Source organism: Dama dama, chromosome 25 (assembly GCF_033118175.1).
Source record: "Dama dama isolate Ldn47 chromosome 25, ASM3311817v1, whole genome shotgun sequence".
Lineage (NCBI taxonomy): Eukaryota > Metazoa > Chordata > Mammalia > Artiodactyla > Cervidae > Dama > Dama dama.
The window spans coordinates 57,401,614-57,425,266 of NC_083705.1; the positions used below are offsets into that span (position 1 = coordinate 57,401,614).

At 36.9% G+C, this 23,653-nt stretch overlaps 1 protein-coding gene across 2 annotated transcripts in view; it reads left to right on the forward strand.

Moving 5' to 3' along the window:
- The first annotated feature begins 4,739 nt into the window (after nt 1-4,739).
- The window catches only part of CDH12 (cadherin 12), a 305,281-nt gene continuing 286,367 nt past the window's right edge, over nt 4,740-23,653 (forward strand). For both annotated transcript variants that reach the window (XM_061129640.1, XM_061129641.1), the window contains exon 1: nt 4,740-4,970. In XM_061129640.1, the coding sequence (XP_060985623.1) occupies nt 4,740-4,970 (231 nt within the window). The remainder of the gene's footprint in view (nt 4,971-23,653) is intronic.

A 23,653-nucleotide genomic window follows, 5' to 3' on the forward strand; every position in this document is an offset into this window, starting at 1 on the left:
GTATGGTCACCCCTAACCATTACCTTCCTAATGAAAATAACAGCAAAACTATCCATAAACAAATATTCCTCTGAATATAAAAATGTAACAAAAAAGGAGAAAGTATTTTGATGGCAAGGATGTGAGTAAGGAACAGTCTACTTAGAGAAAGAGGGAAATAAAGGAGAATGCATGAAAAAAGTACAAGAATACAGCAGGCTGAGTAGAATGTGTGTCCAGAGAGAATCAAAGGATAGAACAAGATGTGGGCACCAGGTGAGGGAAATGGGGGGATATTGTACCACGATGTGGCTCCATTTAACTTCAGCCTCATGACAATGTTTTGCATTTAGGGGCTGTTCTTGGCGATGTTAATCTATTTTTAAGGTGTTGTGGAATTAGCTTATAAAAAACATTCTTTCTATGTTACTTTCATATTCTTCTTCAATTATTAGTAATTTATGAGCTAATCCCCTCAAATAAGCAGGGGTTATTGGGAAACAAAGGGGGAAGCCATGAGCTAGTTAGAGTTTCTGAAAGACTCCTCTAAAAGGAGGTCCAAACTCAGATTTCGGATCCTCAACTATCAAGGGTAATGGGTAGCTGGACCTATACTGATGATGCTGATGATGGAATATAGCTACCTGTCCAACATAAAAAATGTAGGATGTAAAATAAAAAGATGCTTGTTTAAAGAGATAACTTTAGGAGTCAATACTCACTAAAGTTTGAATTTTTACACCTGACACCTCCCCAAAAAAAGTGGAGGAGAAAAAAAAAATCAATGAAGCACAAAGGCAAAAAGACAACCTAATTACATGTACTAGACTAGGTTTGGAAAGTTAGAGTTCCTGCCATCCATCTCTTCTACTTAACGTTTATCTCCCCATTTGTTCTATAAATGCTGGGAGTAGGATTGGCATGAGTAGGGGAAGAAACATGGACAAAACAGAAAGTTCAAGAATTCAAACACTTTAGATGTCAGTGTTAGTAATTTAAACTTGAAAACAGCTGAGGAAAACATGTGCGTTATTTTTACACAGGCTTAATGCATATAGTTGCAAATATACTCTGACATCCCAATATATTGTCATACAAACATGATACAGTTTGTGCTGGATATTCTATTCTGAATATTAAAATATATATGACTTAAGTAGAAATCACAGTTGTGACTTAAACTCTTATTTAAGTCAGTGCTACATGATAGAAAACAATGCAAGTCACATATGCAAGCTGCATCTATAATTGTAATTTTCTAGTAATCACATTAAAAAAGAAAAATAAGTAGGTCAAATTAATGTAATAGTTTGTATTTATTTAACCTTCTGATTGAGGGCAGGAGAAAAGAGGTCAATAGACAAAGAGATGATTGGATGGCATCACCCACTCAAGGGACCTAAGTTTGAGCATACTCTGGGAGATGATGAAGGACAGGGAAGCCTGGCATGCTGCAGTCCATGGGATTGCACAGAGTCAGACATAACTTAGCGAGTCAACAACAAACCTTCTTTATCCAAACTATTAGCATGTCAACAAAAAATAAATGTTGAAATCAACACTGAGATCTTTTACATTCTTATTTTTGCAGTAATTTTTTGAAATGTGGTATATAAGTGAAAAGTTAGAGGACATCTCAATATAAAATTGCCAAATTTCAACTCCACAGCCACATATGGCTAGTGGTTCCCATATTGGACAATATAAGTCTAAGTTAACTTTTTATGAACATTATTCTGCCAGAATGAAAGGATGCAATAAAATATATACAGTTCATGTTTTTGTTAGTAGTTAACAGGTGCATCCCTTCAGGCCAGAGGAAAAAAAAATAGATCCTACTTCATTTCTCCTTTTGTGAGTGTCATTGTAGGATGCTCTCAGTATAACTTTTAGACCCTTCCCATTTCACATCTTATCTTCAATGAATTGCTCCCACATTTTTTATGTTCGAATATATGTAAAGAATGCATTATACTTTATATTCTATATAGCTGAATAGTCACTAAACCAAACTGCAACTGAAAGGTTGACAAAATGCCCTGTGTTATAGGCATGTGACTAAACATAAGTTGATTTTTATTTTAGTTGTCTTGTTTTGGAAGCATTGTATATAATTTCTGACCTCTGACATTCTTGATCTTTGGAAACCTCTGAGAAGGCTGTGGGCAATTGTCCCCTAGTGCCAATGTGTGAAGCTTCCCTGGCTAAAGCCACATTTTTCCCTTGCTGCTTGAAGAATATAAAGTTGCTCTTGTTTTTAATTCTCATTGAAACTGTCACCGATGGCAGACTTTGTCTAATTTAAGTTCTGACCACTTAAATTTTGCCGTCAGGATATTCTATTAGCTTTTGTTTTTCCACAGCATTGGTAAATTTGCCCTCATTTATGTATTTGACTATATTTATTTTCCATTCCTGATTTAGGAAAGATAAGCATCATGTCTGTTTCCTTACCTACTGTATTACAAGAACCTAGTACATCTTAGACACTCAAACCTTAGATAAGTGAATGAAAAAAGTGTTTGTTGTAAGGAAAATGTTCAAAGCTCAGTTTTACCTAAATGCAAAGTAGAGATTATCCATCTGATAGTGATTCAAGATTGCTCTGAGTCACACGCTATCTATGAAATAATTCCTCTGTATCCCAGTGTTTCGAGTATACCAAGACTAGAGAAGCATTTTTTTTTAAACATTAAAGCTTATAAAGTCTTATAAAACCATCTGACATTTTTCTCAATAGCATACATCTTAGATCATTTTCGTTTAGTAAATTTACGTTATTCTTCCATTGTTGTTGTTGTTCAATCATTAAGTCCTGTCTGACTCTTTGCAACCTCATTAACTATAGCCCGCCAGTTTCCTCTGTCCTCCGCTATCTCCGAGAGTTCACTCAAATTCATGTCCATTGAGTAAGTGATGCCATCCAACCATCTCATTGTCTGCCATCCTCTTCTCCTTTTGCCATTAATCTTTCCCAGCATCAAGGTCTTTTCCAATGAGTCAGCTCTTCTCATCAGGTAGCCAAAGTTTTGGAGCATCATCTTCAGTGTTAATCCTTCCAGTGCATGTTCTTTCATGCATGGTCCTATATTTCCTATTCTCTAACCTCAGATAATTTTTTGTTTCTTTAAAACTGCTTTGTTTTTTCCTTATTCTCTAAATCTGTGCTTCTCAGTCTTGATCTATTCTGCTCCTTCCAGGGGATATTTGGCAATGGCTGGAGACATTTTTTGGTTATCACAACTAGCAGTGGGGGAGGATGCCACCATCATCTCCTGAGTGAAGGAAAGGGGGCATTTCTAGGATTCATAAAATGTACATGCTGGCCCCCCAGCAACAAAAAGTTATCCAACCCCAGATGTCAGTTGTCCTAAGGCTATGAAATCCTACTCTCAGTTCACCTTAAAAAGCATAATCCAAGTAAAGAATTCTAATTCAAAAAGATGTATGCTTCCCAATATCTGTAGCAGCACTAATTATAAGAACCAAGATGTGGAAGCAACCCAAGTGTCCATTGACATGAATGAATAAAGAAGATGTGATATATCTACATCTATATATATATATAGATACCTATATATATATATATATATATATATATATATAATGAAATATTAGTCAGCCATAAAAAAGAATGAGATACTGTCATTTGCTGCAATAATGCAATCATCATACATATCCCTAGTGCATTCAGTGATAAGAATCTGCCTGCAATGTAGGAGACATGGGTTCAATCCATGGGTCTGGAAGATCCCCTGGAGAAGGAAATGGCAACCCACTCCAGTATCTTTCCTGGGAAAACCCATGGACAGAGGAGCCTGGCGGGCTACAGTCCATGAGGTCACAAAAGAGTTTGGCATGACCTAGAGATTAAACAGCAATAAAGGAGAGCCATACTAAGTGACGTATGTCGGAGAGAGAAAGACAAATATCATATAATATCCCTTATACAGAGAATCTAAAAAATGTGATACAAATGAACTTATTTACAAAACAGAAATAGACTCATGGACATAGAAAACAAACATGGTTACCAGAGGGGGATGGGGTGGGGGGGAGATGAATTGGCTATTTGAGGTTAAATTTAAAAAATAAAATATACTGTATATAAAGTGAACATACAATAAGGACCTACTATATAACACAGTGAACTATATTCAATTTCTTAGAATAACCTATAATAGAAAAAATATATAAAAGAATATATATATATATGTCTAACTGAATTATTTTGTTGTACACCTGAAACATTGCAAATTAACTATACTTCAGTAAAAAAAAAATAGTGATCTCTGTTTTACTTCTAAATGGTTATTAAATTTAAAAAATGATTGCTTCTATTTATGATAAACTCTTGCTTTATTGTGATTCATAGTTTTTCAAGTCAGTGAAAAACACTTAGATATTTTATCCAAGTTAATAAGTTAAATAGCAGTGATCATTTACTAATATAATTCTTTTAAAGACTTTTCTCTCTGTTTCCTTCAATGTTGGCAGATATATAAAGAGAGTTTTGATGACTATCATCATGTAATTCTATCAATTTAATGTATCTCTGTTAATCTGTTTTATAGGTCCCTTTAGATGGAATATAATATAGCAGAAGCATTTTCATCAAAAGGATTAATGCCTGCATTATCATCTCTGCAATAAAACAGAAAGCTAAGTGGTGGAGGCCACAGACACCTCAAACCTGGATTCCACAATTCTACATTAAGTGCTGGAGTTTTTATTACTCTGCTGTAGGAAAGCTTTTGCCAATGCTTACAAGGAACTGTTTATCCCTGCTGCTCTGGGTCCTGTTTGATGGAGGTCTCCTAACACCACTTCAACCGCAGCCACAGCAGACTTTAGCCACTGAACCAAGAGAGAATGTTATCCACCTACCAGGACAACGATCACATGTCCACCGAGTTAAACGTGGCTGGGTATGGAATCAATTTTTTGTGCTGGAGGAATACATGGGCTCCGAGCCTCAGTATGTGGGAAAGGTAATGACGTGTTTCTTTTGCCAACAACTTGATAGCAAGGGGGCTTATGCATTGTGTATTGTGTGTGGATGTTTTGCACAGGAGTTGAACAAACCAGTGAGTAGAACACTGGAATTGAAATCAAGAGACCTGGTTTCTCTTCCTGACTCAATGACCCGGGTAAGCTTTGGAATATCATTTCCTCCCTCTTTGCTTCAATTCTCCTTGGCTATTTTAATGAAGTTAGTATATATTATATTGCTATTTTTGACATTATTCACCAAAGTCATGAAGTTAATATGTGTAAATGTAACTGAAAGTGTTACTATAGTACATTATTGGCCATATCCATTCTGGAATTGTTTACCAGCAAGAAACACAGGAAAAAATCAGGAGATATAAGTATTCTAAATTGTTCATATCTTTGAATGACAAGAATATCTACATTTCCCTCCCCTTAAAAAGTAGGACATATCATTTACATTATGGATCTGGTGTACAGATGGTCCCAGATTTACAGTGGTTTGACTTAAGATTTTTTAACTTTACAATGTTGCAAAAGCAATATGCATCCCGTACCTACACAGCCAATCTGTTTTTCACTTTTACTACAGTATTTAATAAACTACATGAGATAGTCAGCACTCCATTATAAAATAGGCTTTGTGCTAGATGATTTCCTGACTGTTGGTTAATGTAAATGTTTTGAGAATGTTTAAGTCTGTCAGACTAAGTAATGATATTCAGTAGGGTAAGTGTATTAAATGCGTTTCAACTTAACAATGTTTTCAATTGACAATGGCTTTATTGGGATGTAGCTCTGGTCTAAGTTAAGGAAGATCTGCATTTGATTTGGTTTGTTTATTCTTTAAAGTAATTCCTTTATTATAGGTTATTTATTTATTTATTAATTTTTGAATGCCCTGGGTCTTCACTGCTGCATGCAGGCTTTGGTTGCGGCAACTGGGGACTAGTCTATAGCTGTGGTCACGGACTTCTAATTGTTGTGGCTTCTCTTGTTGTGGAGCATGGGTTCTAGGGCACGTGGGCTCAGTAATTGCAGGTACATGGGCTTAATTGCCTTGTTTCATGTGGGATCTTTCTGGACCAGGGATCAAACCAGAGTTCCCTGCATTGTCTGTTTTGGATTCTCAATCACTGGACCACCAGGAGGCGCTCTTTATTATAGGTTTCATAAGGTATTTATAAAGGTGTTTATGGCCAAAGTAATAAATGTTGGAACACAAATAAATACACATCAATCTCAACACAATATGCAAATTTTGTCTCATAGTTTAAGAATTTTTTTTTCCACAAAATGTTAACTATGTGTTTCAACAGATTTATGCTTTACCGTTATTATTCTTACATCCACTTTGGAGCCATATCTGTCATAGACCTTATCAATGACACCAGAGTTTTTTTCAGGAAAATGCGTATTTTATTTATTTTCATTTTGCTAATTCCAGGTTTTTTTTTTCTGAAAGATTTTGCTATGGTTTTAATAAAAAAAATGTTTATGCTTGAAGAGAGTTTAAAATAAATCTAAAGCAGAAATAGAAAACCATAGTCAAAAGAGTATTAAGGAACTGATATAATAGATTATATCTCTGAAATATTAAAGTCCCTAGCGATTTGTGAAAATCTAAACTAATGAGAAACATGATGAGTCTTATGATTCTAATGCTGACTTAAATGAAACAAATTTATTTAAAAGCTAAATTCTTTGCCCTAGGATTTTAGAATTTACCTTTTGGAAATGTATTTTAAAAATATTGAATAATATAATGCGGAAGGTCTTCAACTAGAAACTTTGCTGAAAATGAACACATAGTCAGGTTGCCCTCTTGTTACCAAACACTGTGATGGATGCACAGTGAGGCTGAACAAACTAAAGTGTTAACATTTGGAGCAGAGAAAGTTTTATCGCAGGGCCACGCATGGAGACAGATGGCTTGTTCCCAAAGAAATGTGAACTCCTGAAAGTTTCAGCAAAGCACTTTTAAAGGCAAGGTAAGGGAAGGCAGGGTGTGGTTAGTTGTAAACTTCTTGGGTAGGAATCCTTTGTCCTTCAGGTGTCCACATAGGTAAGGTGAAGAGGTTCCTGTAAATCTCCAAGACAAATGTTATTCTCTATTCTGCAAGTTTTTATCTCTATATAAATGGACTCTTAAAGGCCAAGGTCTTGAGAGTGGGCTACGGTGTATATTTCAGGCTATAAGCAGCATTCTTTTGCAAACGGTGCAGAGCCAGTATGATTAAGTATAAGCAACAAAGCACAAAGATTAAAATAAAAGAAATAGATCTAATATGGAATCAGATTTGTCCTTCACAAATGCACTAGGGTATATGGGATCCTATGATGCTTTTGAACCGTGGTGTTAGAGAAGACTCTTGAGAGTCCATTGGACTGCAAGGAGATCCAATCAGTCCATCCTGAAGGATATCAGTCCTGAGTGTTCATTGGAAGGACTGATGTTGAAACTGAAACTCCAATACATTGGGCCACCTGATGCAAAGAACTGACTCATTTGAAAAGACCCTGATGCTGGGAAAGATTGAAGGCAGGAAGACAAGGGGACAACAGAGGATAAGATGATTGGATGGCATCACTGACTCAATGGACATGAGTTTGGGTAAACTCTGGGAGTTGGTGATGGACAGGGAGGCCTAGCATGCTGCAATTCATGGAGTCGCAAAGAGTCAGACACGACTGAGCGATTGAACTGAACTGATATGGGGCCCTAGCAAATATTTCCTGTGGGATACCTATCTATATATAAAGTATGATTCACATAAAATCAATATTTGAGTACCATTCTCACAGTCCAAATTTTAGTGACCTTGCAAAAAACATACAGTACCATTTAGCAGGAGCAATCTCCTTGTCAGGTTGGCTACTAGGAATCAGAGTCTGGTTTTCTGGATCCAGGAAAACTCCATACATGCTAGTTCTGAGGTCCATAGTGTACCTGATGAACCCTAAAATTAAGTGGAAAGTCAGAGAGAGCCATAAAGGGGAGAACTGTCTACTGGAGCCCAACAAGTTTCAACTGAGTCCAGGGTACCTCCACTCAGATGGCATTGCTCCATAAATAGCTCTGAGCACAAGAAGGGACTTCAAAACTTTTGAGGAAAGCACCCCAAAGCATGAATGTCCCCTGATGTTACTGTACATTGTTTCTGCTTAAAATATTTGTGTGATCCAAGAGTATAAAAGAGTAAAGTTTTCTCTGATAAGATAATTTTATGTCATAGTACACTGATTTCTTGTGAATTAATTCAGTATAAGGATTGGGTTTTGAAATCCAAGACAAATGGAGAGGAAGCTTACCTCTAGAATTCTTGTCTCCTGGGTGTCAGTTATGTCAACTCTGCTTGTGATGGAAGCTGGACATCACATTGAGGTTCCTGGCAAATGTCTGCTGAGAAGCCATTTTGACTTTAATTAAAGCAGATCCATAGCCTTTACTTGCCAGAATTTGAGGTGAGAAAGTTGACATTTTGTTGAAAATTTAATGAAATTGACTTTTAATCTATCCTAGCTAGAGTAGAATTTCACCTCCCAGTGGACATGATTAAAATGATCTAGGAACTACTTATAGAAGTTTTGTTTGATACTCTTGAATTCTATTTTTATAATTGATATGATAGTATGGAATTCATCCAAATCAGTTAAGAGATGAATCAGTATTTACAAATAGATTAGAAAGAAATAGACCTAAGATCTAATCCATTATGAAATTAAAACATTATTTTCATAGATGCATGGCTCCCCATTTGTAAAATATAATGAAAACTTATGGTTCTCAGGCAATGTATGTTTCTAATGCAAATGAAAAGACTATTTCCAAGATTTCCTTTCCACATAGAAACTAATTAAAGTTTAATTGACTCTGTCTTGATGATTCTAGATATGGGAATAGTAATATGATAACGCTGGGGCCAATTCAAGCCATTATATGTAAGTGTGTAAACATATATAAATATATTTGTGCTCCTGCTCTTTCTAGGAGGCTTTGAGACAGTTCACAGTAAAACAAAGTACTATAAATAATATAGAAGTCTGTGTTATGGGAAAAGGAAAATGCACAAGTGCCAAGCACAATAGTCAACTGAACCATTATAATTATAATTGAGATTCAGATTTAACATATATTTCTTTGCAGCAAGAACATACATATTGTGTTGTTCAGTTGCTAAGTCATATCTGACTCTTTAAGACCCCATGGACTATAGCACTCCAGGCTCCTCTGTCCATGGGGATTTCCGGGCAAGAATAATGGAGTGGGTTGCCATTTGCTTCTCCAGGGGATCTTCCTGGGCCTGGGGTCAAACCTGTGCCTTCTGCATTGACAGGTGGATTCGTTACTACTGAGCCACCAGAGAAGCCCCAAAACGAACATAGAAAACATTGATTTGAAGAGTTACCATTATTGGAAACTCCACTTACTAAGAGAAAAAAAAAAAAGTTTCCCTACCTTCAAGTTTAAAAGAATTTCTTCCTGTAGAAATTAATGAGGAAGGAGTGAGTGGCTTAATGGATATTAGCCTCAACAACTGTTATATTTAATATTTAAAAGAATCAGATGTTATTGTTGATATCCTTTCAAGAAAGACCAAACTGTGGCATTGCTTATAATGACTGTGACTTAATACACAAATAAATTCCAAGGTTGTCCAGAGGTAAAACCAATACTTTTTTCATTGAATTTGCTACAACACCTGGATATGTGTAAGATACCATATTGCAGAGCAACACAGAAACTAATTTGATTTGCAAACATGTTTAACACATGCATTACTTATTGCTCAAAGTCACCTCAAAAAAGTATCGTTAAAGGAACACATAGATGTGCCTGCCCATACACACACACACACATACACGAGTAAGTTGTTTATACCATCAAATATAACTGGGTGCCTCTGTCTCAATTCAAAAGAGATTGTTAGCAGAAATTCTTAAATTGAAAGTATTTATTTAATTTAATATGGCATAGTTCATCAGGCACTCTGTCTATCAGATCTAGTCCCTTAAATCTATTTCTCACTTCTACCTAATCATAAGGGATTTGAGTTAGGTCGTACCTGAATGGTCTCGTGGTTTTCCCTACTTTCTTCAATTTAAGTCTGAATTTGGCAATAAGGAGTTCATTATCTGAGCCACAGTCAGCTCCCGGTCTTTTTGCTGACTGTATAGAGCTTCTCCATCTCTGGCTGCAAAGAATATAATCAATCTGATTTTGGTGTTGACCATCTGGTGATGTCCATGTGTAGAGTCTTCTCTTGTGTTGTTGGAAGAGGGTATTTGCTATGACCATTGCATTCTCTTGGCAAAACTCTATTAGCCTTTGTCATACTTCATTCTGCATTCCAAGGCCAAATTTGCCTGTTACTCCAGGTGTTTCCTGACTTCCTACTTTTGTATTCCAGTCCCCTATAATGAAAAGGACATCTTTTTTGGGTGTTAGTTCTAAAAGGTCTTGTAGGTCTTCATAGAATCATTCAATATCAGCTTCTTCAGTGTTACTGGTTAGGGGCATAGGCTTGGATTACTGTGATATTGAATCATTTGCCTTGGAAACGAACAGATATCATTCTGTCATTTTCAGATTGCATCCAAGTACTGCATTTCAGACTCTCTTGATTTATTGACTATGCCAGAGCCTTTGACTGTGAGGATCACAATAAACTGTGGAAAATTCTTAAAGAGATGGGCATATCAGACCATCTGACCTGTCTCTTGAGAAACCTGTATGCAGGTCAGGAAGCAACAGTTAGAACTGGACACGGAACAACAGACTGGTTCCAAATAGGAAAAGGAGTACGTCAAGGCTGTATATTGTCACCCTGCTTATTTAACTTATGTGCAGAGTACATCATGAGAAACGCTGGGCTGGGAGAAGTACAAGCTGGAATCAAGATTGCCAGGAGAAATATCAATAACCTCAGATATGCAGATGACACCACCTTTATGGCAGAAAGTGAAGAAGAACTAAAAAGCCTCTTGATGAAAGTGAAGGAAGAGAGTGAAAAAGTTGGCTTAAAGCTCAACATTCGGAAAACTAAGATCATGGCATCTGGTCCCATCACTTCATGGGAAATAGATGAGGAGACAGTGGAAACAGTGTCAAACTTTATTTTGGGGGGCTCCAAAATCAATGCAGATAATGATTGCAGCCATGAAATTAAAAGACGCTTACTCCTTGGAAGGAAAGTTATGACAAACCTGGATAGCATATTTTAAAGCAGAGACATTATTTGTCAACAAAGGTCCATATAGTCAAGGCTATGGTGTTTCCAATAGTCATGTATGGATGTGAGAGTTGGATGGTGAAGAAAGCTGAGCGCCGAAGAATTAATGCTTTTGAACTGTGGTGTTGGAGTAGACTCTTGAGAGTCCCTGGGACTGCAAGGAGATCCAACCAGTCCATCCTAAAGAAGATCAGTTCTGGGTTTTCATTGGAAGGACTGATGCTGAAGCTGAAACTCCAATACTTTGGCCACATATGCAAAGAGTTGACTCATTGAAAAAGACTCTAATGCTGGGAAGGATTGGGGGCAGGAGGAGAAGGGGACAACAGAGGATGAGATGGCTGGATAGCATCACCAACTCAATGGACATGGGTTTGGGTAGACTCCGGGAGTTTGTGATGGACAGGGACGCCTGGCTTGCTGCGATTCATGGGGTCGCAAAGTTTTGGACACGACTGAGTGACTGAACTGAACTGAACTGAACTGAATATGGCATATGGCATAAAGATTCAGTATTGCAGTATATCTAATCCCTAATTTCAGAGGAATTTGTTTATTCAACATATTTTTAATTGAGAATGCATTATCATTTCAGAAAGTGTTAAGCCTTGTGGGAGTAAAGTATTAATGTCTTTAGATTGCAGTTATAACAGATAAGCTTTGTTGAGTGTCTTAGGGCACTATTTTAATTTATTTACTTACATAAATTCATGTAATCTTCACAACAGCGCTATCAGGAAAATTATTGGTAGCCCCATTTTACTTATCAGAAAACTGAGGTGCAGGAAAATCAAATAATTTCCCATGGCTCAACACCCAAGAAATACTGAAACTGGGATTTTAAATTGGGTAGAGCAGGTAGTTTAGGTCCATGGCACCAGAAAACATCACATTTTATTATCATACAAGCATTTCAGGAGCTTACAATAATTTTAATACTCTGTCAAATGTACTATGACAAAGACCCTATTAGGAGTTGTGGAGACAAAATAAGGTCTATGACTATGTCTAAAAGAAAAATTCAAGAAGAGGTTCACAGTTGATGAAGTACCTGAAATGAATCTTGAAAGATGTCTTTGTTTTTAGGAAGAGATAGTCTGAGGGAATGTTTTTATAAGCTCTCTGGCTTGAAAGTGCAAGGTGAGCCTCAATAACTATATTTCAAAATAATCAGAGAGTGTAAAAATCAACATTTCAGAGTAGGTTATAGAAAGTTTCAGAGTAGGTTAAATAGAGAAAGTACAGAGGCTCAAGTCTGATGTCAAGATTAATAATATTTATTATTTTATTTATTTTTTTAAAAAATTGAGATATAATTGACAAAGAATAGCAGTTCCCAGTGTACAATATAGTGTTTTGCTATTGTATACATTGTGAAATGATCTCCGCAATAAGTCTACTTAACATCTATCATTGTGCATAATTACAGTTTTTTCTTGTGATGAGAACTTTTAAGATTTACTCCCCTAGCAACCTTCAAATATGTAATACAGTACTATGAACTGCAATCACTATGCTGAACATTGAGTACTATTTGTTCTTAAAGGTGTCAGTATCCACAAAGTGTCTTGGTTGAAGATTCACATGGAAGAAACTGCAGTTCTAGAAAGATCACTCAGTGATCCATTTAAAGGACACTGGAGACACAAAAACAAACATGGAGATAGGAAACATGTGTAGGAGAAGGTTACAGGAGAATTACCTAGGGAGTAAGAAAGGAAAAGGGATATTAAATGTGGTCATTTAAAAGGTAGATGGATAATAAAATTTCAAGATCCACTGTTCAAGAGAATATGAAGGATGAGACAAAAAAAAAGTTAGTAGACAATCACGTGTAGAGAATGAGAGGGTTCTGTTTTGCTAGTGTACTGTATAGATTTGGTTCTAGAGAAGAAATAAAAGGATCACTCTTATATATTATATATCCAGAGTTTCTTAGAAGTACCCAGGTGAAGTATCTCATGGTTGTTTAGATACATGAACCTAGAGTTCACAAGAGAGACCTATGGTAGAGATATAGGATCAGGAGATGATATACAGATGGTGGTCAAAATCACATAAGTGGTAATTATGTAAAGTGACAATGAGCTAGGAAAAGTTACAGAGAAAATATGAGAACCCTGATTTTTAACTGCAAAGCAGATGAAGAATAGATCAATTTAACGAATAAGAAGTAAAAGACAAAGAATGTTACAGAAAATATAGCTAAAAAAGTCTTAAGAATAACAAGTGACAATGCCAATTTCTGCAGGTCAAATGAAACAATGACTGGAACACTTCTACTGATTTTGTCAGATAGTGAATCAGAAGCAAATATAGTTAAAATTATTTTCATCATTTTCTCTACAGTTTGAAGAAACTGTAGATGCCATTTCAGAAGTGTAGGTGAAAAAGATTCTTCTGTGCTGGTTTGATCTGATAGAGATTCTATTAGTGTTTCCCAGAGAAACAAAACCAAGAGGATGTATATATATATATATATATATATATATATATATATATATATGATTTAAGGGAAACGGCTTCTAAGTGGTAAAACTAATCAGTAATGTGCAGTTCTCTTCATCAGCAAGAAACTGTTAAAGAGGAGGAAAAAGAGGAGATGACTGTACCAATTCATTATTGCAGTTTTTTGTTTGTTTGTTTGAGGGGATCATTGTGATGGAACAGAGAGAAGACTACTAAAAAAACAACCAAGAGAAACCAGTGAATCTACAACACTAAAGTTCCAAAGAGATGTACCTATAAAAATATATGCTTTGCAATATACATAAATACCTTGGAGATATTGTGGGCTCAGTTCTAGATCACAGCAATAAAGCAGACACTGCAATCAAGTGAGCCACACACATCTTTTTTGGTTTCCCAAAGCACATAAAGTTGGTTTCCACTATGCATAAAAATCTATCATGTGCAGTAGAATTATATTTAAAATAACAATGTGCATACTTTAATTAAAAAATACTTTATTGCTACAAGCTGCCAACTGACCATTATCTGAGCCTTCAGCAAGTCATAGTAGTCCTGTCAAAATCACTGATCATAGATCACCTAAAAATATAATAACAAAAAAGTTTTAGAATTTGGAGAATTACCAAAATGAAACCCAGTGGCAGGAAATGAGCAAATATGTTGGAAAGATGGCGCTGATAGACTTGCTGGAGCAGAGATGCATAAACCTTCAGGTTGAACAATGTGTACTATCTGACAAGTGTAATAATGTGAAATGCAATAAAACAAGATATTCTGTGTATGTTCATATGTATATATGTATAAGCATATAAATACACATGCACAAAAAGTCAAGGCTGTGGCAATAGAATTTTATTTTTTAAATAATTACATGTAGAGTTTGGTTTTGAATTAGTAAAAAAAGATAAAGAAAAAATAGAAATAGTACAGTAGCGTATTAAAGTAGTTATAATTGCATTGAAAAAATAATTTGTCTATGTTGAAAGTCTTCCAAACTAACAGAATATACAGATGTTATTTTAACTCATGTATATATCCCTTTTGGAGAAGGCAAAGGCAACCCACTCCAGTACTCTTGCCTGGAAAAATCCCATGGACGGAGGAGCCTGGTAGGCTGCAGTCCATGGGGTCGATAAGACTTGGACACGACTGAACTACTTCACTTTCACTTTTCACTTCATGCATTGGAGAAGGAAATGGCAACCCACTCCAGTGTTTTTGCCTGGATAATCCTAGGGACGGGGGAGCCTGGTGGGCTCCTGTCTATGGTGTTGCACAGAGTCGGACAAGAATGAAGCGACTTAGCAGCAGCAGCATGTATCCCCTTATATCCAATAATAATGCAAGTTATATCAAAAAGTTATACTAAGACATTTTAAAGTTGTCTTTATGGCTCAACATCTATGTATCTTTTCTCTTTCTCTTTTTTCTTTCCCTCTCTTTTCTTCCTCCCTTCTTCCCTCTCTTCCTCTATTTGTTTCCTCTCTCTGTTCCTCTCTTTCTGTCTTCCTCATTTGTGAGTCGTGTAGCTTTCAATTCGGTTCAGTCACTCAGTCATGTCCAACTTTTTGAGACCCGATGAACAGCACACACCAGGCTTCACTGTCCATCATCAACTCCAGGAGCTTACGCAAACTCATGTCGACCAAGTTGGTTATGAAATCCAACCATCTCATCCTCTGTCATTCCCTTCTCCTCCTGCCTTCATCTTTCCCAGCATCAGGGTCCTTTCCAATGAGTAAGTTTTTCACATCAGGTGGCCAAAATATTGGAGTTTCAACTTCAGCATCAGTCCTTCCAATGAATATTCAGGACTGATTTCCTTCAGGATTGACTTGCTTAATCTCCTTGCTATCCAAGGGACTCTCAAGAGTCTTCTCCAACACCACAGCTCAAAGCATCAATTCTTCGGTGCTCAGCTTTCTTTGTAGTCCAACTGCACAACCATACATGACTAGTGGAAAAACCATAGCTTTGACTAGATGGACCTTTGTTGGCAAAGTAATGTCTCTCCTTCTTAATATGCTCTCTAGGTTGGCCATAGCTTTTCTTGCAAGGATCAAGTGTCATTTAATTTCATAGCTGAAGTCACCATCTGCAGTGATTTTGAAGCCTCAAGAAATAAAGTCTCTCACTGTTCTCGTTGTTCCCCCATCTATTTTCCATGAGGTGCTGGGACTGGATGTCATGATCTTAGTTTTCTGAATATTGAGTTTTGTTTTGTTTTTTTTTTTCATTTTTCTTTTTTTTTTTTTAGTTGGAGGCTAATTACTTCACAACATTTCAGTGGGTTTTGTCATACATTGATATGAATCAGCCATAGATTTACACGTGTTCCCCATCCCGATCCCCCCTCCCTGAATATTGAGTTTTAAGCCAAATTTTTCACTTTCCTCTTTCACTTTCATCAAGAGGCTTTTTAGTTCTTCTTCACTTTCTGCCATAGGGTGGTGTTATCTGCCTATCTTAGGTTATTGATATTTCTCCTGGCAATCTTGATTCCAACCTGTGCTTCATCCAGCCTGGCATTTCCCATGATGTACTCTGCATATAAGTTAAATAAGCAGGGTGACAATATCCAGCCTTGATGTACTCCTTTCTCAATTCTGAACCAGTCCATTGTTCCATGTCCAGTTCTGTTACTTCTTGACCTGCATACAGATGTCTCAGGAGGCAGGTAAGCTGGTCTGATATTCCCACTCTAGAAGAATTTTCCACAGTTTGTTGTGATCCATACTGTGAAAGGCTTTGGCATAGTCAATAAAGCAAAAATAGATATTTCTCTGGATCTCTCTTGCTTTTTCAATAATTCAACAAATGTTGGCAATTTAATCTCTGGTTCCTCTGACTTTTCTAAATCGAGCTTGAATATCTGGAAGTTCTTGGCTTACATATTGTTGAAGCCTGGTTTGGAGAATTTTGAGCATTACTTTGCTAATGTGTGAGATGAGTGCAATTTTGCGGTAGTTTGAACACTCTTTGGCACTGCCTTTCTTTGGGATTGGAATGAAAACTGACCTTTTCCAGTCCTGTAGTCACTGCTGAGCTTTCCAAAGTTGCTGGCATATTCAGTGCAGCAATTTAAAAGCATCATCTTTTAGGATTTGAAGTAGCTCAACTGGAATTCCTTCACCTCCACTAGCTTTGTTCATAGTGATGCTTCCTCAGGGCCACTTGACTTCACATTCCAGGATGTCTGTTTCTAGGTGAGTGATCACACCATTGTAGTTATCTGGGTCATGAAGATCTTTTTTGTATAGTTCTTCTGTGTATTCTTGCCCCCTCTTCTTAATATCTTATACTTCTGTTAGGTCCATACCATTTCTGGCCTTTATTGTGCCCATCTTTGCATGAAATATTCCCTTGGTATCTCTAATTTTCTTAAAGAAATCTCTAGTCTTTCCCATTCTGTTGTTTCCATCTATTTCTTTGCATTGATCACTGAGGAAGGCTTTCTTATCTCTCCTTGCTATTCTTTGGAACACTACATTCAGATGGGTATAGATTTCCTTTTCTCCTTTGCCTTTATCTTCTCTTCTTTTCACAGCTATTTGTAAGGCCTTCTCAGACAACCATTTTGCCTTTTTGCATTTCTTTTTCTTGGGGATGGTCTTGATCACTGCCTCCTCTACAATGTCATGATCCTCCATCCATAGTTCTTCAGGCACTCTGTCTATCAGATCTAATCCCTTGAATCTATTTGTCACTTCTACTGTATAATCATAAAGAATTTGATTTAGGTCATACCTGTATGGTCTAGTGGTTTTCCCCACTTTCTTCATTTGAACTCTGAAATTTGCAATAAGTTCATGATCTGAGCCACAGTGAGCCTCCAGCCTTGTTTTTGCTGACTGTATAGAGCTTCTCCATCTTTGGCTGCAAAGAATATAACCAATGTTATTTCAGTATTGACCATCTGGTGATGTCTATTTGTAGAGTCTTGTCTTGAGTTGTTGGAAGAGGGTGTTTGTTATGACCAATTCATTTTCTTGGCAAACTCTTTTAGCCTTTGCCCTGCTTCATTCTATACTCCAAGGCCAAATTTGCCTGTTACTCCAAGTATCTCTTGATTTCCTACTTTTGCATTCCAGTTCCCTATGATGAAAAGGGCATCTGTTTTTTTGATGTTTGTTCTAGAAGGTTTTGTAGGTCTTCATAAATTGAAAGGGAAAAAGTGAAGTCACTCAGTCATGTCTGACTTTTTGCAACCCCATGGACTGTAGCCCACCAGGCTCCTCTGTCCATGGGATTTTCCAGGCAAGAATACTGGAGTGGGTTGCCATTTCCTTCTCCAGGGGATCTTCCTGACCCAAGGATTGAACCCGGGTCTTCTGCAATGCAGATAGATGCTTTACCATCTGAGCCACCTGGGGAAGCCACAGGTCTTCATAGAATCATTCAACTTCAGCTTTTGCAGCATTACTGGTTGGGGCATAGACTTGGATTACTGTAATATTGGATGGTTTGCCTTGGAAACGAACAAAGATCATTCTGTCATTTTTGAGATTGCACCCAAGTACTGAATTTCAGACCTTTTGTTGACTATGAGGGCTACTCCATTTCTTCTAAGGGATTCTTGCCCACAGGAGTAGATATAAAGGTCATCTGAATTATAGTTTGGATTAATTGCAGCTTTGGAGAATTGGATAATTTGGAGAATTTTGGATGAATTGTAGTTTTGAAGAAGCCCATAATGTAGTTTTCATGGTTCAATTTGCTCCTAAAGTGTGAGCTTTCAAAATCAAAGTAATTTCTGCTCATTTGAAATTCAAGGTTCATCACACCAGCTCGATCTTCATACAAGATTTAAAAACGTATTCATCCTCTTGACTCCTGCCTCACATATTTGAGAGACTTTTGCAGTATATTCAAGTGTCCTAAATCAAGGTCTTATTTCTAATCCATTCTACTGTCAAATGGATTGACCTTGCCGCTAATCAAAGCATCTTTAGCTACCTGCTCTTTCTGTAGCAAGACATCAGAGGAAACCATTAGTTAAGTCTGATATTTTATTATACATCTTGGTTCTTAACTATATCCCTGAGTTTTATAGTCTCTCTCAGTACATGAGATTGTCATTGAAATAATCATTTTGGGGTATGACTAGATAGCAATACATCCAAAAGGACAATTGCTGCTAAATTAGAGGTTGGACAAACTGTCAGTGCTCATTGTATGCGAGTTCGTCTCTCCCCTTTACAATTTGTTTCGTGTTTCTAGCCTGCTAGTTGTTTCATAATAGCTGTGCCATAAAGGTTTAATGGGTTTATTTTAATTGAATTGGCAGGACCTTGAAAGAAAGTCAACATCTTTAAATCAATATATAAATCATTAACAAAAAACGTTTCAAAAGTAACATGGGTAACATTAACACTCTTTTTGTTTCTTTTTATCCTCCTTTCTTTTCCTCTTCTCCTCCTACTGTTTTTCCACCTTGCCTCTAATTATCTTTCAGTCCTTCTTGTCATTTTAATCATTTCTCTGCATTAATTAGGGATTTGCCTGACTGGTTACTTAAAAACTAAGATAAAGGGTTAGCTTTGATTCTAATTTTTAGGTCTTATAATAACTATCCATATGAAAGTGCTTACGTATACGTGTCAATCCACGTGACTAAGGGCACAGCAGAATATCATATGCCGAGATTATATTTGCACCAGAAATAGCTCAGATGCATTTGTCACAAACTTAACAGTACAATCCGTTGTGTGTGTATGTTTGCCGTGTGTGTGCGTTTCCAAATATTTTTAGTAAACCATTTAATTGAAAACAAAACAAATATTAGTTGCATTCTTTGGAAAACAGTGCTTTCTGTGGGCTAAACATTGATGAACCACTGTGATGGTGGTGTTTTAGTCTTTGTGTCCAACTCTTGAGACCTCATGGACTGTAGCCCACCAGCCTCCTCTGTCCGTGGGATTTCCCAGGCAAGAATACTTGAGTGGGTTGCCATTTCCTTCCCCAGAGGATCTTCCCTGGGTCTCCTGCATTGCAGGCTCATTCTTTATTGAACCAACAGGGAAACGACGACCCACCATTCACATTTTATAGCAGACGTTAAGATATGGGACCCAGTGGAATGATTAGAGAAGTACCTGGAGAAAGAGCACCTGAATGAAAAGATAACAGAAAAAGCAAGTACGAAATGACCTGAATAATAAAGATTTCAAATATAATGTTTTCATCTTCTAGCAACATTGCATTTATGAATTTATGCCACTCTAACCATGCTTGTAATATAGAGGGGTTCCTTTGTATATTTTAAACATAGCAGATATGTGAGAAAAATTCCTCTTTCTCAGCTCTGAAAAAAACCAAAACCGCTGTCATAGGAGGTACTATCTATATATGTTTTGTTGTTCATAAGGAGCGGCATCATCTATTGCTGCTGACATTTAATCAATGCAACTAATATATAAAATTACTGTTATGAAAGCATATGTTTCCTGCTCTTGGACTTTCTCATAAAGATTGCATATATGAGATTTCATATATATCATATAGCAGTGTAACCACTATAGACTTTTAATGTTTACTCATTCTCTATATTAAAGAATGCTGCTATGCTGTTGCTATTGTCCTTGTTTTCTGTCAACTATTGGGAGTGGCTAGTCTTCCACAGTTTCATGAATGCTGGAAGAAAGCATGAGATGTTTGGATCAGAGAAAAGAGACATTATCACTCATAGCACATCAGGCAACTGGAGCGTTCACATCACTTGAGTCAGTTCCCATGGCCTCAGGTACCAGTGGGCAAAATGGATAGGTCAGGTGGATGCCAGCACATGCAGTGGGTTTCATTACAAGAGGAACCCTGATAATTTAATTCCTGTCCTTTGTTGGGAAGGAGACATTATAGTTATTTTATTGCATCACAAGCATTATGTGAACTTTGTTTTTGAAGAAGATAGTATGTCTCAACTTATCAAAGTTGCAGCTATATAAAATTCTTGAAAATACATACTTGAGGAAATGCTTTCTGCATAAGACTTGCAGGAACAAAAGAGAATGGAGAATTATCTTTCAGTGTAATATAGTATGGTGATTCACTAAAGCAATAACATATAACGTGTATGCGTGTTCAATCACAGTTGTGGTCAACTCTTTGAGACCCCACTGACTGTAGCCCGCCAGCTCCTCTGTCCATGGAATTGTTCAGACAAGAATACTGGAGTGGGTTGTTATTTCCTCCTAGAGGGGATCTTCTGAACCCAGGGGTCAAACCCATGTTGCTTGCATCTCCTGCGTTGGCAGGTAGATTCTTTACCATTGCACTAACAAGTAATGTAGTGACTTTTAGTAAAGTTACGAACAATTTAAACACTTTCTCCTGCCAGCTAACTGAATTGTTTTGTCAGTAGTCAAATGATAGCTCTCTTTCTCTCTCTCTCTTTCATTCTCTTTCTTTTTATGCAACATAAAAATAAATCATATTCTCTTCCATTTTGAAATTTTGACCTAGAATTAAAAATATAAAGGAGGGGTGGAACTGAGTGTAAGAAGAAATGTCCCAAGTCTGCTTCTGACTCTCAGTGATGTTGATCTCCACAACTATCTTCTCAATAAGTATAACCTTTTGTATATACATACTTATTTTTTATCTTACTGATAGAAAATCACTTATCTTTCAGCCACTGGGTATGAATAATTGTTTAAAATATAACTTCCTCATAATTATATAAATAGTCTCACTCCTTGATTAAAGTTACTTTTCCATCATAAATGGTGACTTATCATAATAAGAAATGAACAGCTCATATAGAATTACATTTCTCTTGATTTTACAAAATATTCAGTGATATTTAATTGTGAAATAACCTGTGATAGTTTGAGATTATTTATGGGATTTTATGATACTTTCAGCCAGCTATTTTAAAGGATACAAGGTTGTAAATCAAACTGTTTTCAAAGTGATAGGCATTAAAATAGGGCAAAGATGTTTTCTCATAATATAAAAGGTTCTAAAGACAATTCTCTGTGGAGTAGACTTATAAGCTAAACAATAAATTGGTAGCTTTGACAAGATGGAGTCATAGTTATGCTGGCCATATCAACTACTATTGCAAATACATTTCAAATAGTAACTTTTGAGGCCATTTTACACAGTGTTGTAGCTTTAAAATAAAAAAGCAACAAAGAAAACACAAGGAAAACTACACTTTGAAAATAAAGCCAGGCAATTAAAAATGGTTGAAAACATAACCCATCAGTAATTTTTCACTTCAGTTAAAACATTTTGATCATCAAATAGGAAAATATTTAAATTATTTTTATTATGCATTAAATTATTGTGATCAAGAAATTCCTTAAAATTTTTCTTTTGCTATATACAAATTAGAATACTGAATGTCTTCTCAAGTCTATAGCTGCATTCATATGTGCCAAAGAAATACATGAAAACTAGCAAAAGCTTAATTTCTAACAAATGATTGAAGAATAAGTTTAATTAAACACTCAGAGCTTCTTAATCCATTTAAAGCCTAGCTTTAAAATCACCCTGAAAATAAAAGTGAAACCCAAAAATAGCATAAATATAGCCCTTTCTTTCTTCTCTTTCTTCTCTTTCTTTCTTTTTTCCCCCTGCTTCCCTTCCTTTCTTCCTTCCTTCCTTTCTTAGCAAAGATCTTAAGAGAACAAAAGGAGAAATTTAAGGGAAAGCTAGAAGCTAATCTAACAAATAAAAACATTAAATATATGTACAAAGATGCACTAGACTTCTTTTTAGATAGTATCATTGAAGACTTCCCCAAATCCGTACATATTTTTTCTAATATTAAGGAATAACTTCAAGGTACACAGTTTGTAGATGTTCGCATATCTCTGATTCCCTAGAGGACCCAGAGCACTGAGTGACATATTTGACCACCTCTCTGCTCAACATTCAGAATACTAAGATTATGGCATCTGGTACCATCACTTCAAGGGAAATAGATGGGGAAACAGTAGAAACAGTGTCAGACTTTATTTTGGGGGGCTCCAAAATCACTGCAGATGGTGATTGCAGCCATAAATTAAAAGACACTTACTCCTTGGAAGGAAAGTTATGACCAACCTAGACAGCATATAAAAAGCAGAGACATTACTTTGTCAACAAAGGTCTATCTAGTCAAGGCTATGGTTTTTCCAGTGGTCATGTATACATTTGAGAGTAACTGTGAAGAAAGCTGAGTGCCGAAAAATTGATGCTTTTGAACTGTGGTGTTGGAGAAGACTCTTGAGAGTCCCTTGGACTGCAAGGAGATCCAACTAGTCCATCCTGAAGGAGATCAGTCCTGGGTGTTCATTGGAAGGACTGATGCTGAGGCTGAAACTCCAGTACTTTGGCTACCTCATGCGAAGAGTTGACCCATTGGAAAAGACCCTGATGCTGGGAGGGATTGGGGGCAGGAGGGGGGGGTGACGACAGAGGATGAGATGGTTGGATGCATCACCGACTCGATGGACATGAGTTTGAGTAACTCCAGGAGTTGGTGATGGACAGGGAGGCCTGGCGTGCTGTGGTTCATGGGGTTGCAAAGAGTCGGACATGACTGAGTGGCTGAACTGAACTGAACTGAACTGCCCTTAAGGGGGCTTTCCTGGTGGCTCAGATGGTAAAGCGTCTGCCTGCAATTCAGGAGACCCGGGTTCAATCCCTGGGTCGGGAAGATCCCTTGGAGAAGGAAATGGCAACCCACTCCAGTACTCTTGCCTGGAAAATTCCATGGACAGAGGAGCCTGGTAGGCTACGGTCCATGGGGTCGCAAAGAGTCAAACATGACTGAGCGACTTCACTTTTCTGCCCTTAATAACTGGACCTTCATCATCACCTCATGAAAACTTGTTGCAAACATTATGTGTTTCCAGTTAAGTGAATGTTTATAAATATCTGGCTCTTGTGGATCATGAAAGAGCAAGTCTCCACCCTCATAGTTTGGGGTCAGAAATAGCATAAATGAGGAGAGGATGGAGGAAAGTTATTTCAGTGTCTGGTTATTC